General features: G+C 39.6%; 1 protein-coding gene across 5 annotated transcripts in view; it reads right to left on the bottom strand.

The window, feature by feature from the left end:
• UMAD1 (UBAP1-MVB12-associated (UMA) domain containing 1) overlaps positions 1-17,828 on the bottom strand; it is a 271,116-nt gene that overhangs the window by 206,083 nt on the left and 47,205 nt on the right. For all 5 annotated transcript variants that reach the window (XM_027102512.1, XM_027102514.1, XM_027102513.1 and 2 more), the window contains one exon: positions 13,907-14,006. In XM_027102512.1, the coding sequence (XP_026958313.1) occupies positions 13,907-14,006 (100 nt within the window). Of the gene's footprint in view, positions 1-13,906; positions 14,007-17,828 lie in introns of those variants that run through there.

Here is a 17,828-nt window from a genome sequence, read left to right as displayed (position 1 = left end):
TCATTACTTCAGATAGGACAAATTACAACGTGTGATACATCAATCTAAACCTACCAACCAATTTCTTAAAGTATAACTAAAACACAATAAAATGCCTATGTATTGATATAAGCAGCAAATAATGATGTTACTATGTTAAACTCCTTTCCTGATCACCAAACAATTATTACAGTTGTTCACCAGTTGCTTTGTAGCAGAAGCCTGGCCTCCCTTGGCACCAGCAATATCCAAGATGCACATCCTTCTGCTGCCACTAGGCGGGCCTTTCGAAATGTTTACATATGACTCTGGCAATCTAGTCATTTCATTTGAAATGTTGCTCAAGATTATTTTCACACACTGTTTTGTTAAAAACAGTGAGTTTTGTAAGACATAAATATAAACTTTGCCTATATATACATCAACTGAAGAACTTGATTGAGATATATATATATAATGAAGTCTGGACAATAAACACTAAGAGGGGCCCTACCAAAAAAGATATCCAGGAGGATGTAGCATTACAAGCACCCTTGTCAAACATCAGTCCAGACATTTTCAGCTGCAAGTAACAGAAGTCTATCTAAAAGTGGCTTAAACTTTAACCAAGGAACTTATTATCTCACCTAACAAGAAGCCCAGAGGTCAACAGTTCCCAGGCTAGTAAATCTATCAGTTCAGCAGTGTCATCATGGACCACGCTGCTTCCTCATTTTATTCTGCCATCTTCAACATGTTCCCTCTGTCTTAGGTTACCTCCCCTCAGCAAAGATAGCAACAATGGATGTAACCTCATCAGGCATTTCATCCAGATAAAACAGCTACCAGGGAAGGGGTGGCTGTCTCTGCAGTATCTGCCTATGAGCCCTTCATGTCCAGTTAGTCAGAATTGTCACAGGTGCCCATTCTGAAACCAACTGCTGGCAAGGTGGACTGGGCCACCCTGACTGGTTGAGACAAATCAGAACTGCCCTCCCACGGCTAGGAGGAAAGCCAGCATCTCTTGAATCATGTGATCATGCAGCAGAAGGTGAATACTTTGAAGTGTGGAAGGAGGGGGAATGGATTTGGGGTAGGCAAATCTGCTCCTAATGCTTAATTCACTTTGCATTAATACAATAACTAAAATTTGTGTAATTTTTCCAGGTGATGGGTGACATAAGTTAAACACAGATATATTTTCACTGGAAAAACACCTTAACAGGAGACATTACCAAGTTTTCTAACCAAATAGTAAATGATTTAGAAGTCATTCCAAAACCTTTTAACAATCAGTGGACGGAGGATATACTTTATGGAAGTCCTTGTGCTGGTTATTATGTAAGATACACAGCAGACGAGTGATCTGTAAGGTTACCATCCAAGTGGCAAAACATTTTTTAAAAAGTTTAAATAACATTATGAAACGATAATCTAGCAGCTGCTACAATGTACTATGTAATTAAGCAGCAAATAAATGATAGGAGAAAATGTACACTATGAGATCAAAGACAGAGCTATCTAGAAACTGTAGACAGCGAAAGACAAAATTTCATGTGGGATCTGACTGCAGGAGGGTGTGGACAAAATGAAGCAGGCGGGGCGCTCTGCACAAAGGACACACTGGGCCCTGGGCCTGGGAGCAGCAAAATATCCTGGTTAGAACACTGAGAGGTCCATGCAGAGGCAAACCAAGAGCAAACCATCATTACTAATTACTGATCACATGTTTAATATAACAAGTAAAAAGGTGCCCCAAACACAGTCTGGGATCTATACATATCCATTATCATCTGCCTATTTTTCAGTTTTTTAAATGAAAAAACTAACTGCAGCACCATGTCCTGAATGCATCACTGGAAAAGTATGCAAGTATACTCACACCAGGTTGATACCGTTAAGACATTAGTTTGACAATGTCAAACTAATGAACTGTCTGGGACCATCACGGTACAAGTCATTCTATCAAATATCTTAAGTGTTTGATGTTATTGTTTTGTACTATTACTTCACTTCTATTTTTGTATCTCTTGTGATGTAGATTGTAACCTCCTTACAGATATCACTCATCTGCTGTGTATCTTACCTAGTGGTAATTATTCCCTAATTTTTATTTAGCTGCTCAGAAGTCATCCTATTTTCTGAAGCCAAACTAGTAAAAGTGGCCAATGGTGTGTAACCTGCCTCTGACAATGACTATGCTATCTCTGGCATTAAGTTAAAAATACCCTACAATCCCATAGCCCAAGTGGCTAGTAAACATCAGTATACATAGCAACATCTAGAAAAGTGGTTATTTAACCTTTTAGGGTCACAGGTCTTTGAGAATCTGATGAAATTCAGAGACCCTTCTCACCCAAAAATGCAAATACAATATTTTGTCTATAATTTCGGGAGGCTTACAGATCACTCCACTCAGGCTCTCAAACTCATCATGGCTAAGAACCCCTTAACATAGTGATAGCAACTGGGACGATCACTGGTTTTCACAGTTATCAATTCCTTTAAGTAAGCAACCCATCAACAAACTATTTTAAGGGTTACAGTTTTCCTTTGGTGCTGCCAAGCATATTTTCAGCTTGTGCATCAGGAAATAATAGATGCCAGAAATAAAAATAAGTCATTCCCTAAGTTTAGAGCTGAGCTATTTGACTTAGAATACTGAAAAATCTCAGAACAATGACAGCTTTAAGTCATTAATACTATGACGTAAGGCTTCAGTACAGTATACTTAATACACTTCATTAAAAATATCACACACACACATACATACACACACATGTACAGCCATAAACGTATACGCCATTTTTGATGGAAATACCAATTGTAGGGAATGAATCAGTTTCTAACTTAACTGATAACTAGAGTGTAGCAGCAATTCTCAATTCTTTAATAACGTTCCACTAGTTAATGCACACTTTAGACATTTCAGCTTTTAGTGGATATGAATGAACTTTGTGGTGCACTCATTGCAGAAGCACGCAGTGGCCTTCCAGTGGGAGTGGAGGAAAGACCTAGGCACTCGTAGGGAACTTACCGTTCCCTTGCCCACAACATAAATTAAGGATCACAATATTCTCTCCAGCTAAACCTAGAGGCTGGCTCAGAATCATTCGCCCAGGCATTTCACTGAGCTGATCAGAATTAGCAAGTGAATTAAAACTTCTTAGTACTCACTTCTGTCTATGAAAAAGTCTGTGTAAAGTTCCCTCTCATTCTTCTTCTTTAAAATGTAATGAGGAATCCATAATGCTATTAACTTTTTATATGTAAGGAAAATGGCTGAAATGGTAAGTAGCCTGCTTGATCACAGCAAGAAAATGATGGAACTTAGAATCCAAATATTATGATTTCCAGTTCAGCACGTACATTAGTTAGGGTTTGGTTCATCCGCAAATGACAAAATATCAGTAGAGCAGTGGCTCCCACAGAGCAGAAGTTTGCTCCTGTCTCACATAAGGGAGTTCTCACATCACAGGGCTGTTGTGGCAACTCCACAGTCTTTAAGGACCCAGGCTCTTCCCAGCTTATTCTTCAGTTACCCTCACAATGCAGTCTAGTCCTCATGGTCCAAGATGGTGGCTAGTCCTCTACCAAATCATCACATCCACACTCCAGGGTGAGCAAAGTTAGCGGCAGTGGAGAGATGGAAGGTACATACCAGCTGTGTTTTTAAAAGGTTCCCTAAAACCTGCAATACAACGTTTCTTCTTATATCACACTGGCCAGAAACTTCATCAAAATTCCACGTCTAACTGCGAAATGGCCACATGGCAAGATAAAAATGCTATTAACTAAGAAAGAAAGATAAGCAGATATTGAAGGACAGCTAGTAGTTTCTGTCCCTGTATCATGTTGAAACTAAAAGGTAGAAAAGGTGAAACTTGAGGTGTCTGACAAAATGACTTGCAGCACGATGGCCCCATACAGTTCAACTGTGTGTTGTTTCTGTCATATCCTGTCCATCAAGTATGAATATACAGGCACACCTTTTCAGTGATACATTCAGGAGATGATCACTGTTTTCATTAACAAATAATTCTCAACTGGATGAAATTGTTAAATTATCTCCATTTTTTTCAATTAATAAATTTCCAATAAAATAAAAACCAAAACACTACTTCACTGTTTTGAAATGGTCAGATATCTGATAGGTCATTACCGCCAATAGGATAAAATTCTAATATCTCGGAATGGCACACAGGCCCACTGAAAATCACCGTTCTAGACTCGTTCCTCATCAGTGGCCCTGACATATCCTCTCTCTCCTGAAGAACTTTTTACTGCCCCTGAATATGTCCTAGATTCCTCTGAATCTACATACTTTACACAGTCTGTCCCACTGCCTGAAAATGCTTTGTTCCCCTACCACACCTTATAAGAGAATTATTCCAACAATTCTCAAATATCAGCATGCATAAAAATCACCTGCATTGCTTTTTTAAAAAATGCTGATTCTTAGGCTATAGTTTCAAAGATTCTGCTTTACTAGGTATGGGCCAGGCCCAGAATTCTGCAGCATTTATACAAGGAGCAGAGTGCCCGAGACAGAGAAAGCGCTCAAGAATGTTGATGATTACCACAATAAGACCATCTTACGCTAGTTTAAGATGTTTTACTTTTGGATTAGTTTACTAAAGGATTAGTTTGCTATTATGAGGTAACACCATAATTCTATCATGATATAATGAAAGAAGAAGACACATTTTCAGAAATCCACATTTGGAAAGATTACTGTGTGACCTAAATAAGAACTCTTCCCTTCATAATATGTTTTGGTTGCATTCAATGGGGAAAAAAAAACAGATACCGAATAAGACAACCACTTAAATATAAAAGAATATTGTAGTATGATTAAGATTAGTAGGAAGACAATATTTAGGTCTTCCAATTCTATCTGAAATACTAGTAGAAATTGCAAAGCTCCTACTGTACATTCTACTTAGAGTCTCATCCTCATTATTTATTTCCTCAACAGAATGAAATAAGAAGAGACTGTAAGTCAAAATATAAAAGCTATTCATCACAATTTTTCAGCTAAATAGCCTCAGATGTGGAAGATATGACATTGCGAAAGCCTCTGAGTAAATACTATAGGAAACCCATTTATGGAATATGGTGTGCACACTTAAAATTTTTCCCTACTGGTATTTTACTGAAGAGGTGCCTTCTAGGAAACAGTACCACAGTAAACCAGTCAACTACTGCCAAAGAGGTGTACTAAAAATCTGACTGCCTGATGGTCTTAGTTCAAAGAAAACATACCTCAGAATTGCTCTGAAGAGTTTACAGGTATTAATCTGTCAAATAATTTTACCTAAAGTCACTCTAGATGCCTTATGGCTACAGACAAAAAGAGTCATGAGCCACTCGGAATTCATATTTATATAATGAACAAAATGCTTCTCAACTGCTTCATTGATTACAAAAATTTTTTTAAGTTTCCAAATATATTACTTTACAAAACAAGATTTCATTCCTTAGAATTCCGAAGCTTTCTGCTCTTTATTTAATGTTTGAAAGGAAGTATGTTCAACCTAGAAATTTTGTGGTTTTATTTGCTTTTTTATTTGTTTATGGCTCAACTGCAGTGGAAGAGAAACTGTAACTTTGTATTTTTGTGAGGTCTTTTTCAAAGTGTCTTAACACATTATTTGATGGTATACAATTACTAAATTATAGAGAGTGAACTGCAGTGGTTCTCAGCCCTGCATGTACACAGAACTATCTGGGGAACTCTGGAAAAAAAATACCAGTGTCTGGGCCAAACCCCAGGCCTGTCTAATCAGAATGTAGGGATGAGGCCCCAGCACCAGCATATTTTCAAAGTGCCCCCTAAATCACAGGAAGGTTAGATCCTCTGAGTTAGAGAGACAGATCCCTAATTTACATTTGAGTCGGCTGAGTCCACTGAGACCCAATAAAGCATGAGTGACTTCCTCACAACTAATTGTGTGCAACAGAGGGCTCAGTTCTGCTTCTCAGCACAGTGGACACCTCTCCCCTGCCCCATGAAGCTCCCTCTCACCCTGCACCCTTCAGGAGACAAGGCAGGGTGGTACACCCCACACAGAACAGCCAGGCCTTAATGGTTTCACCTCTGAAGGCTGCTAGATTAACAGGTGAACCAGAATTAGGAATCAACGAATGTGAAAATTCTGTCAATTCTACCCATTAGACACATGACTTCACATTTCTTATTGGGAAAATAAACAGCTGCATGATGAAGTTAGTTGAAAAATCCTGGCACACCTCCTTTAGAACTGAAAGGTCAAGGGTAAAAACACAAAGATTGCCAAGTAAATTCACTGCAATTTGAGTTTTTCTGGATATCACAATACATGGGGGTAAAGAGTTATTAATAGGGTCAGTTGCTTTTTTAATCCATAAACACCATTTTTTTAAAGATTCATTATACTTCTGTTGTAAGAATGGGGAGTAAAAATAGAAAGCACATGGTGAAAATCTGTTTACTTTTTGTCATTGTTGTTTTAATTAAAGCCTTCAGTCCTAGACAGAATCAAAGTGACTTACTGTCCCTTATGTAAATTTTTATTATACACAGCTAGATTTCCACTTTTAAATAAAGGAAAGAGTACAGAGATGAAGAGATTATCTAAAAAGTTCCATTTAAAAATGTGATAGCTTAACTTTAGTGTGTATACATGGTTTGACTGATACCCACGATGAGGAATTCAGTAGGAGACAATCTTGAAAATAACCGACTATTTCCCAAAATCTCATTTATCATTTAAACTGGGAAACATAAGGTGAGACTAAAGTACATATTTCAATATCAATACTTAAAAGATGAAATCCAAGCCACAGTGAATTACTAAATTCTGATTCTAAAGTCAATCAGTTTTACAAAATAATTAGCTTAATGGAAACTAGAAGTTCTTATGCCCTACTTTAAGAAGCACGTGCATATTCTGAAAAACACAATAAATTTCAGCTGTACTATAACCCCATTCCTTTAATCTATATAATAGTGTTTGTCCAATTTCATTCTGCATGCTCCAGAGTTATATTCAATATCTGGTCACCAATGTTAGTGAACACACAACAGTAATCCAAATTATTCTTTTTCATTTTATTTTCCATGGGTTTTTCCTGTCGCTGTTATTTTTCCTTCTTTCTTTTTTTTTTTTTTTTTTTTTGCTGTAATATAATAAGCTAATTCATGCCTTTCTCTTAGTTTTGTAAAGTTATATGCCAACATCTAGGCAACAGATACCCTTTTTCCTAATTTAAAATAACTATGAGGTTGCATACTACAGTAGGAAATTTGTAATCAACCTAAAGATAATGTCTTAAAAGTACAATTAAACATGTCATAACAGAAGTAAACCCTGGTAATTACAAATAGTACCAGCCTTTCTGGGGTTTTAAACAGTAGTGTAAGACTAAGAAAAATCGCCACCCAGTGATGCAAATGAAAACTGCAATTTGTTTTTGTGTAAAACGAGTACCCTACAGGATTACTACAACTTCATTACTGAATGAAAGAATAGTACCTTCTTATGAGACTAGAAACTAGTTACCAGGGAAAGGATGTTTTTCTACAAGGCTTTTTTTTTTTCCTTATTATTATTCGGCATGTTCGACATTTTACAAAGGCTAAAAGCTTTGCAAACCTTTACAGGGAAAAAGCTTTCTGTCCATAAGTGAGCTAAATGTGTACAAGCAGCCCAGATATTCCTATTACCAATAAAAGTGTCCAGGCTCTGCCTGGACCCTCAATTTCAAGTCATGGGGTGTTGACTTCAGCAACTCAGCAATGCCATCTAATAACTGTGACCTAAAACTTATTTGTGTTAAGCAGGAAGGCTTGCCTAGGGGAAGAGGTATGCTCAAGGTGGGAAAAATGATTTATACTTTTAACAACATAATTTAACCTTTTTAGAAATACATTATAAAGGCCAAGTAAGATGATAATCTAACAAATTCTATAGAATCCATATTGATAAGAAGTTTTGGTATAAATATAATCTAAGTCTTTACTTAGTTGTATCATTTAGAAGTTAATAAACACACAAAAACACTTATATACACTTATTTTCCTGCAATGTATCTATTGTACATAAGAACAAAGAAAGCTATGTGGATACATGATAACCAAAACACACGTGTCAAAGTATGGGGTCATGTTAATAAAAGTATTTCATATCTACCATTTGACCTACTTGGTACTTTTCAAAATATTTTACACAGTATGCTCTGAGACTAAGCAGATACTATATATGTCAATATAGAACCATATGATAAAAAAAGCAACTTAGAACAAATCAGTTTCTAAAAAAAAAGACGTTGCCATCATGTTTTTTAAGATAATTAACTATATTCCTAATAATTTATCCTGACTTTTATCAGTCAATTCAGTTAAGGCCTTAACTGCTGAAGGATATTTTACTAATTAAACAATGTATAGTTGTCCTTAGGTTTCTGTAGTACCTCTATACTAAAATCTGCAGCAGCTCAAGTCCCTTTTATAAAACGGCATATATGTGCATGTAACCTATGCATATCATCCTGTATACTTTAAGTCATCTCTAGATTACTTATCATACCTAATACAATGTAAATGCTAGGTAAATAGTTGCTAGGCATATAGCAAATTCAAGTTTTGCTTTTTGTGGAACATTCTGGGGGTTTTTTCTTTCAATATTTTCAATCTGCAGTTCGTTGAATCCACAGATGCAGAATCTGTTGATATAGAGGGCTGACTATATACCATCTTCCAACCTCAACTTCATTAAGGAGATTAGAGTTTTATGCAATAGTTTTAAATACTTAAAATATTAAATAGTGAAAAGTTTGGGGCAGCCAAAATTAAAGCCAAACTTTATGAATAATAATACAACCAACCCTCTTTTATTAAAAAAAAAATAAAAAGCACAGCACTTTGTCTTTTAAAAATTAATGAACACAATTTAGATTTTTTTAAAAGAGCTTAAAATGTCACTAACGTCTTAAATTTTAAAATGATGATATGACCTTTTTTTTTTAAGTGATGGAGGGCTTTCCTGGTGGCACAGTGGTTAAGAATCCGCCTGCCAATGCAGGGAACACAGGTTTGAGCCCTGGGCCAGGAAGATCCCACAGGTCACGAAGCAACTAAGCCTGTGCGCATGACTACTGAACCTGTGCGCATGACTACTGAGTCTGTGCTCTAGAACCCGTGAGCCACAACTACTGAGCCCGCGCGCCACAACTACTGAAGACCGTGCGCCTAGAGCCCCGTGCTCCGCAACAAGAGAAGCCACCACAATGAGAAGCCTGCGCACCGCAACGAAGAGTAGTCCCCACTCGCTGCAACTAGAGAAAGTCCACCCGCAGCAACAAAGACCGAATGCAGACAAAAAATAAATAAATTTATTTTAAAAAAAAACGATGCATAGCTTAGTGGTTAAGAGGACAGGCTCTGAAGTCAGAATGCCTGGGCTCACTCCAGATCTGCTCTATGTAAGCTAGAGGAACTAGCTCTAGCTTTTTAGTCCTCCCCTGTATGCGGAGATAACACCACCACTTCACTCACATGGTTATTCTTAGCACATTACACACATTAACTCATTTAATCACCTCAGTAACTCTATTGGGTTGGTACTGTTATCATGCTCATTTTCTAGATAAGTTAAATGACACCCAGGAGGTTTCGTAACTTCCCCAAATGATGAAGGGTATCAGATATACCAACCCAAAATGCCACTTTGGCATAAGAATTATTTTGAGCCAAAGGCACTTGAAAAATAGCAGATGCAGGAAGGGCACTCTGACCTCCCCTTTTCTTCCTGAAAGCAGGAGATTAAAAAAAAGAAAAGAAAAGAAACCGATAGAAAATGCCAGGAAGAAAGAAACTTTCTTACCACCAGAGATGGAGAGTCAGGGGCAAGAGAACTCCACAAAATCAGAGCCTGTTAAAATAACCCTCATCTTCCTTTAGTATCCCCACATATTTTAGTTACTTTTCCACAACTGCCTCTTTGCTCAACCTGGTATATGAGAACCTAGGTTTGGCCACCTCTTTAGGTCTTCATTCTCCTGTGGGGGCCCCCATGTACATGTAAAAATCCTTATGCTTTTCTTCTGTTCATCTGTCCTATGTCTATTTAATTCTCAGGCCCAGCCAGAGACCCTAAGAGGCAAGAGGTAAAGTTTTGCCTCCCTTACAAGGGAAACTCCAGTAAATTGTAGAGCCAGGATATAAACCCAAGGGGTCTGGCTCGAGTCAGCATTCTACCTGCAACTCACTGTAGAGTCTCTGTGGTGCTCCTGAGAAAAAAGGGAGATGGTGTTACTGATGAAAACAGAAGAACAGAGGAAGTGGGAACCCAGACATGATGCTGACTGACAGCATCAAAACTTCAAGAGAGTAACTAAGATCACAGAACAGTAGGTACACAAGGATTTTTCATGGGAAATGGTAGAGGGCAGTGGAGCTTTGCACCTGGGAAAAAATAACGCTAACCAGAGACAAGCATCAGCAGACATGGCAGCTGAAGGACCAGAAGCCTTCAGCCAACATTTGGGAGTCTGCTCTTGCTTGGATCATCTGAATGAGGGTGTTCTACCAGCGGCACCTGAAATTAAATCACAATCCTGGGACTGGGAGGTAAGTGATGCCTCACCATGATTTCCCAACCACAAGACTACGGTACAGGAGTCAACACCAATCCCGCTTAGTCGAAGATGGCCCTAGGAAAACTCCCTCAAAATACAGCATGTCAGCTTTTGGGAAAATGCACCATTATAGCTTAGATATATCAGATGGAGCAGCTGGGACATGAAAGCATATGAGAGTAATTAATTGCTAGAAATTCCCTCAAACATTAGCAAATTTGGACATTTCTGTCTTCTGAGGCTCAGTTAAAGACCACTTCTTAAACGAGTCTTTCCTAGGAAGGAAAGGTCCGTAACAGAAGCTTCACAGGCTAAGGCAGAATACCATGGCAACGGGGCCCCTGTTGGGCTAGTTATAAGACAGGCAGTGAAACATCTTCATGTTACAAGCTACCAGACATTGAGGGAGATTTTAGAGAGAGCAGCACCAGGGGTTTTTTCAGTTGTGGTTAAAAGTTGTCTCTGTAATGCTGCAAAGTGGCAGGCCACAGAGCCAGAGAGGTGAAGAAGACGTATCGAGAGTTCACGAAGCCCAGCTGTAGAAGCTGTATGTGCTCTCAGACTGTCAGTGCACTAGACCCACAGCCTTTGAATGCCTATTTGATAACAAAGAGAATAAGGTGGATTTCTAATCATGAAACAACAGAAAAGAGCACAGTTCTCTGCACACGTGTTGAGATTACAGCGGTGTTCTAAAATGAAGAATACAGAAAAGAGTTTGGAAAACCAGGCTTTGCTGAAGCAAATTTCTGAAAGAATTTATTGTGAAACTCCTGAAGAGGCAGAAACTATACAGGAGACTAGAGGCATCCCTGAAGTTTTTCTCTTAGTGGGGCTAATTTAGCAGATAAAAGGGAAGCAATGCTGGCAGCGTTTGAAACAGAAGTTGGGGTTGACAGAGCCAGTGCTGACTTAGAAGGCAAGGCACAATTTCCTGACACTGTAAGAAGGGCCAGAGAAGCAGTTGTGCCCATGGCACCCCACTTTATCCCAGTCAGGAGGCTCCCCAGAAAAACCACCAACCCTGGTCTGACTATGCCCCACTACTTTACCTCAGACGTAGGGGATCTGGTCAGAGAGAAAATAACTCTGACCACTCTAGTTACTGCCCCTGTCCCAGGCCACAGGAAGCAGATACAGAAAAACACACAGGCCTGCCAGAATTTGACTGTGGAAAAGATGGGATATTCTACGGTAACATTCAGCCATGAGAAAAACTCCCTTCCGGTCTCCCAGAGATTAAGGCCAAGAAACAGAAGAGGGCCAGAGGGGTAAAATCCTTGCATCCTTACTGTGAGAGACCAGATCCTAAAGGGAAGGGCTCAAGGGCAGAGACCCACCCACCCACCCTTCTGAATGTGTGGGGTCAGAGGCCGAGAGGGCCTAAGCTGAAGGTTCAGGATTACCCGTAAACCCAAGGAGCCATCTTCTACTCCTCAAGACACGCAGACCGTCTGCCAATGCCAAGGGACTCTGGGATGACTGGGCCAAGATAAAGACAGAAGAGATAGGAAACCAGAATCTGGAAAGGGAGACACCTGAGAAGCATCGCCAGAAGCAAACACTCTATGAGTTCATGCAAATCCTCTCAGAGAAAGAGCTAAAGTTGGCAGGAGGAAATCCAGAGTAGAAGAGGATGCGTTTCACAAGGGGACACTGGGCTTTGGCTCCTCCTCACCACCCTGTTGGTAGAGAACTGCTGGGAAGAACTATCTAAAGACTGCAAATCTCTTCCTTGGGGGAAAGACACAATGACATGAAGGAAATGTTATTTTTCAGAATTCCCCTTGGAAAGAGCATAGTATTTGGTTGAAAGAAATATTTTTTAAAGCCACTAAAATCTTTTTCTGTGTGTGTGTGGTACGCGGGCCTCTCACTGTTGTGGCCTCTCCCATTGCGGAGCACAGGCTCCGGACGCGCAGGCTCAGCGGCCATGACTCACGGGCCCAGCTGCTCCGTGGCGTGTGGGATCCTCCCGGACCGGGGCACGAACCCGTGTCCCCTGCATCAGCAGGCGGACTCTCAACCACTGCGCCACCAGGGAAGCCCCACTAAAATTTTAATAACTAGCAGGTATTAATTTTATAATAGAAGATAAACTAGTCTTAACATTTAGGAGACACTATATAACATGTTTAGATTTAAAAGTGTACTTCAACACTGTTGCTGGGAATGTAAATTGGTGTAGCCACTATGGAAAACAGTATGGAGGTTCCCCAAAAAACTAAAAATAGAACTATCATATGATCCAGCAATCCCACTCCTGGTTATATAAACAGAAAAAAATGAAAACACTAATTCAAAAAGATACATGCACCCCAAAGCTCGTAGCAGCACTGTTTAAATAGCCAAGACACAGAAACAACCCAAGTGCCCATTAACAGACGACTGGACTAAGAACATGAAGTATATATATACACACACATATATATATACATACACACACACACACACACACACACACAAAGGACTATTACTCAGCCATACAAAAGAATGAAATTCTGCTATTTGCAACATGTATGACCTGGAGAGTAAATATTATGCTCAGTGAAATAAGGCAGACAGAGAAAAACAAATACTGTACATCACTTACATGTGGAATCTAAAAAGTAATACAAATGAATGTATATGCAAAACAGAAACAGACTCACAGATACTGAAAACAAACTAGTGGTTACCAAAAATGAGAGAGAAGGGCAGAGGCAAATTAGGGGTATGGGATTAAGAGATACAAACTACTATATATAAAAAAGATAAGCAATAAGGACATACTGTACAGCACAGGGAATTATAGCCATTATCTTGTAATAACTTTGAATGGAGTATAGGCTACAAAAATATTGAATCACCATGCTGTACACCTGAAAGTTATTACAATATTGTAAATCAACTATACTTCAATAAAAGAAACAAATGTACCTCGTTCAGCAACTATTTATTGGATGCCTGATTTAATTTTTGATGCTAATTTAAGAAGCAAGGCTTGGTGCTATTTATAAAACAGAAATTGAATTTATCAAGGATTCATCAAGACTTCTGCTTTTTCATAATTAAAAAGGTTGACTAGCTTATTGGATAGAAAAAATAGGATGATTTTACAAATTGAATTTGAAGGACACATCCAAACCAACGTACTGTATAAGAAGAGTCTGACTTGATGACAATATTTTAAGTGATTGATGACCTATATTTTTATAGATTTCATATACATAAACTAACTTTGGAATTAACAGGAAAATGTTTAAAAATCAATCATATACTTTTCAAGTAATCTTTTAAAGGAAAAATAATTCATCTAATTATGATATTGTTTCCTAAAAAGACTCACCTAAAAGGACAAATCCATCTGCTTCTCTCTCTGGTACCAAGGGCTTTTTAGATTCCGGAGGCTTTCTGAAGAAGTGAAACATTGCTGCTTCCTCCGTTACCTGAAATAGAAACACTATATAATAACAAATTCAGATGAAACCATAAAACTCTTACCCTTCTTAGTAAAAAGCCAAATACAGGGACTTCCCTGGTGGTCCAGTGGTTAAGAATCCGCCCTCCAATGCAGGGGACATGGGTTCGATCCCTAGTCAGGGAACTAAGATCCCACATGCTGCAGGGCAATTAAGCCTGTACACCGCAACTACTGAGCTCACATGCTCTAGAGTCCGTGCACCAACAGCTAGAGAGCCTGCGTGCTGCAACTACTGAGCCCATGTGCTCTGGAGCCTGCGCGTCACAACTGGAGAGAACAAAGAGCCCTCGCTGCATTGAAAGATCTCACGTTGCTGCAACTGAGACTCAATGCAGCCAAATAAATTTTAAAAGCCAAATATAAAGATATCACAACAATTACTTTTAGGAATTCTATTCCCAAACTTAAGAACACAAGCCCTCTCTAGGTGTCAGAAGATAAAACCAGAAATTAAGGAGCATGGACTTCCAGTTTGAAATACTGTGTTCATCCTCTCAATTTCTGAACATGCAGGAAATAACCCAAGAAATCTCTACAAGTAAAACTAAAGTCAACAGATAACACCAGAATCTTGAAGGATCTCACTAGCCATAAATTGGACACTGGACCGAGGAAAGGGGGGAAAAAAACCAAACCCTGTCCAGGTTTCTTGTCATGCCATAACTACCTTAAGCCTCATGAAATTAAGGCCACCTGAAAAAAGAAAAGAAGGCACTACAAACACCCTCTAGAGCTGGTTATCTGATTCAGACACTCAAGGACTGTATTCATTGTAAAATTGTAGCCAAATGTAAATTCCCATCAGTGCAAATATCTGTGTTGGTGAGATTATTGTGCACTACCCCCAACACACACATACACACACACACACACACACACACACACACACACACACACACACACACACACCCTCTCTCCTCTGTGTCCTCCCATCTTTGTACATTCAGCTTTGTACACTCAGGCAGGGCAACAACTCTTAGAAAACAACTGGGAAGGAAGTTGAAGGAAACTTGGGAGGACATGTCACGTTCTGAGTTGCTGTAAGTAAAGCAATATAAGAGACAGCAAAGAGGGCTTCCCTGGTGGCGCAGTGGTTGAGAGTCCCGATGCAGGGGACACGGGTTCGTGCCCCGGTCCAGGAAGATCCCACATGCCGCGGAGCGGCTGGGCCCGTGAGCCATGGCCGCTGAGCCTGTGCGTGCGGAGCCTGTGCTCCGCAACGGGAGAGGCCACAACGGTGAGAGGCCCGCCTACCGCAAAAAAAAAAAAAAAAAAAAAAAAAAAAAAGACAGAGACAGCAAAGAAAAGTTCCTGGTGGCAACAAGTGCCCCACATTTCAGTTTCATATATTCCACCCACCAGAAAATCAAGCAGGGAGGATAAGTAAAGATTTTATCTGAGCAAGATGCTTCTAGAAACTGAGAATTGCACCAGGATTTGTGTAGGTCAACCTGCCCTGAGTTGTAGATCGGAGTGGATGGTAAAAGAGCCAATTTGTTGACAGAAAACACATCTAGCAGGTTTCACTTTTTAAAAGAAAAAAAAATGGAGAAGAAAAACACAAGCCATGTGAAAAAGAAAATATTTCAGTAAAGGAAAAGGAATCACCTCTGAAATCCTCAAAGGCTGAGCTTACTGGATATAGTGATGGAGCCAAAAGAAAAGTCTGGAAATAGTCTGGCACCCTCAAGAGAGTACAAGGAGACATGACCTGTATGAAACTGGTAAAAACAAAACCAAAAAAACCAAAAAAACCAGGTTAGATGGAAAAGCAAAAGGAAAAGATGAAAAGACAAGGGATGAGATGAAAAAAATAACTAAGATTAAAGAGAAACCCATGCAAGAAAGAAATGAGATCAGAAAAGAACTGGTTGGTTTATAAGCAGGAATGTAAGACAATAAAGTTCAAACTCAAAGACCTAAAAGACTGGAAGAAGCAACTAACTTCTCAACCCCAAACAGTTAAAACTAAAACAGAGAAAGCCTTTGAAGGAACAACAGATGATTAAAATTCAATCTGGGTAAGGATCAAATCAAGGATATAGCCATCACACCTGATACTAAAGCCTCAGCCTGGATGAATGTGGCACTCAGTAAATTCTTAGGCTACAATGGGTCAGGAAAAAGAGACGAAGGGGATCAGTGTCCAACTGAAGCCTCGTAGAGAAAAGATACCTTCAAATAAATAAAGGGGGGGCACATTTAAGGGTGAAAGAGATGAGAAATGTAGCAAATCTAAGAGTTACAGCTAGCAAAAATTGTAGGTCTGGCTACAGATACATGAAGCTGATTATAATCAAATAGATAAGAGGCCAACAAAATTTTTGGAGAGTTGTGCTGCCAAAACAACTACAAGTCTGAATTAAAGGAGGACTTTGACTGTTGGAAGTTTACAACAATGCTGCAGACAGGAAGCTGCCAGAGAAAACTGCTCAGCCCCCAAGGAGGGTCTATTCTCCAGTGCCTACTTCAGTGGTAGCCAAGGAAGTTACTGGAAAAGGAAGACACTTTGGGTGGAGTGCCTGGAGAACACGGGACTGGGGGCGGGGCTCTCCTGAGAAGCAGAATCTGGGCATAATTAATGAACATTCTCCAATCCAAGGCGGGGATCCCCCAAAATGCCTGCTCAGTGAGATTCCAAAATTGCTACCACTCGGTGACTGCTGTGTATCTCCCATTCCTCCCCTTTCTGGATGACAGTGGTTTGGGCAGTTATTTTTCCCAGTTACCAGAGGGGACAGAAGGGACAGACTGCTGGTCTTTTTAGTTCATGAAGTCTCTACAACAAGAGGTGCCACATCTGGACCTGATGAAGACATACTGAACTTAGAGCATGATGCTATGACTGAATGGGGCCATTTGGGTTATTGCCCTTGGGGAGGGGTGAGTCACTCTGTCTACCGCAGGGAGAGAGAACTGAGTATATGGTAACCACGGAATCATTAGGGCCATTCACTGGCTCTCCACCTTATATCAGGAGACATGTAAGAACTGCAGTTTTCTACCCTCCTTGGAGGTAGGTGTGGCCATGTTGCTTGCTTGGTTCACTGTGTCACATGCCATTAGAGTGCTAGAACAAGGAGCTTTGTGGCCACAGAGAGAGGCCCTTTAAAAAGTGGCTCCTTTCTAACATATAAAAGAAAAGCCTTTAATAGAAGGACTCAAATTTCCAATACCTTTTCATGTCTGGCCACAAGACAGAAATAGAACAAACAGAAATCACAAAAGCGGTTCTGATGTCATTCTCAGGCCCCCAACGTTTAGATACGTTGTTATAAAAGCCAGACCAAACTCAGCTGTAGTGCCAGAATCCCTTTTGAATGCAGGTATTTTGTAGAGAACTTATGATTCAAATAATTAAGTGAAGCATTTAAGTTTTTCATGACCTAAAAAAAATCAAACTTAAAGAATATACAGTCTTAAATAGGCTGCAGCAGGTTACCAACAGTATGACTTATGTGGCAATGATAATATTACAGTTTGTCACTTTAGAACATTATAAAATTCCAAACATATCCGAGAAGGAGAGAGAACTTAGGTTCCAAGAGTCAAGAAACATCCACGCACAGAAGAAACAGGTCAGGAATAGGAAAAAGGTAGTAGAGACAGTATAAAAGAACTCAGAATGGCAGCAAAGACTAGTTTGCTACAAACATCCATTGGTAACTGCTCTAAAATGGTTATGAAACTACCAGTCACCCTCGCACCTGTTATTCTGCCAACCTGACCATTGCCTTAACTCCTTCCTCTACAATAGTCACCTCAGATGTGTTTCCATGGGAACGCT

This window comes from Aethalodelphis obliquidens, unplaced genomic scaffold (assembly GCF_003676395.1).
Source record: "Aethalodelphis obliquidens isolate GAN/ISIS:26980383/991018 unplaced genomic scaffold, ASM367639v1 scaffold5, whole genome shotgun sequence".
Lineage (NCBI taxonomy): Eukaryota > Metazoa > Chordata > Mammalia > Artiodactyla > Delphinidae > Aethalodelphis > Aethalodelphis obliquidens.
Note: the sequence above shows the minus strand (reverse complement) of the source record. Positions and strands in the feature narration are given on the sequence as shown.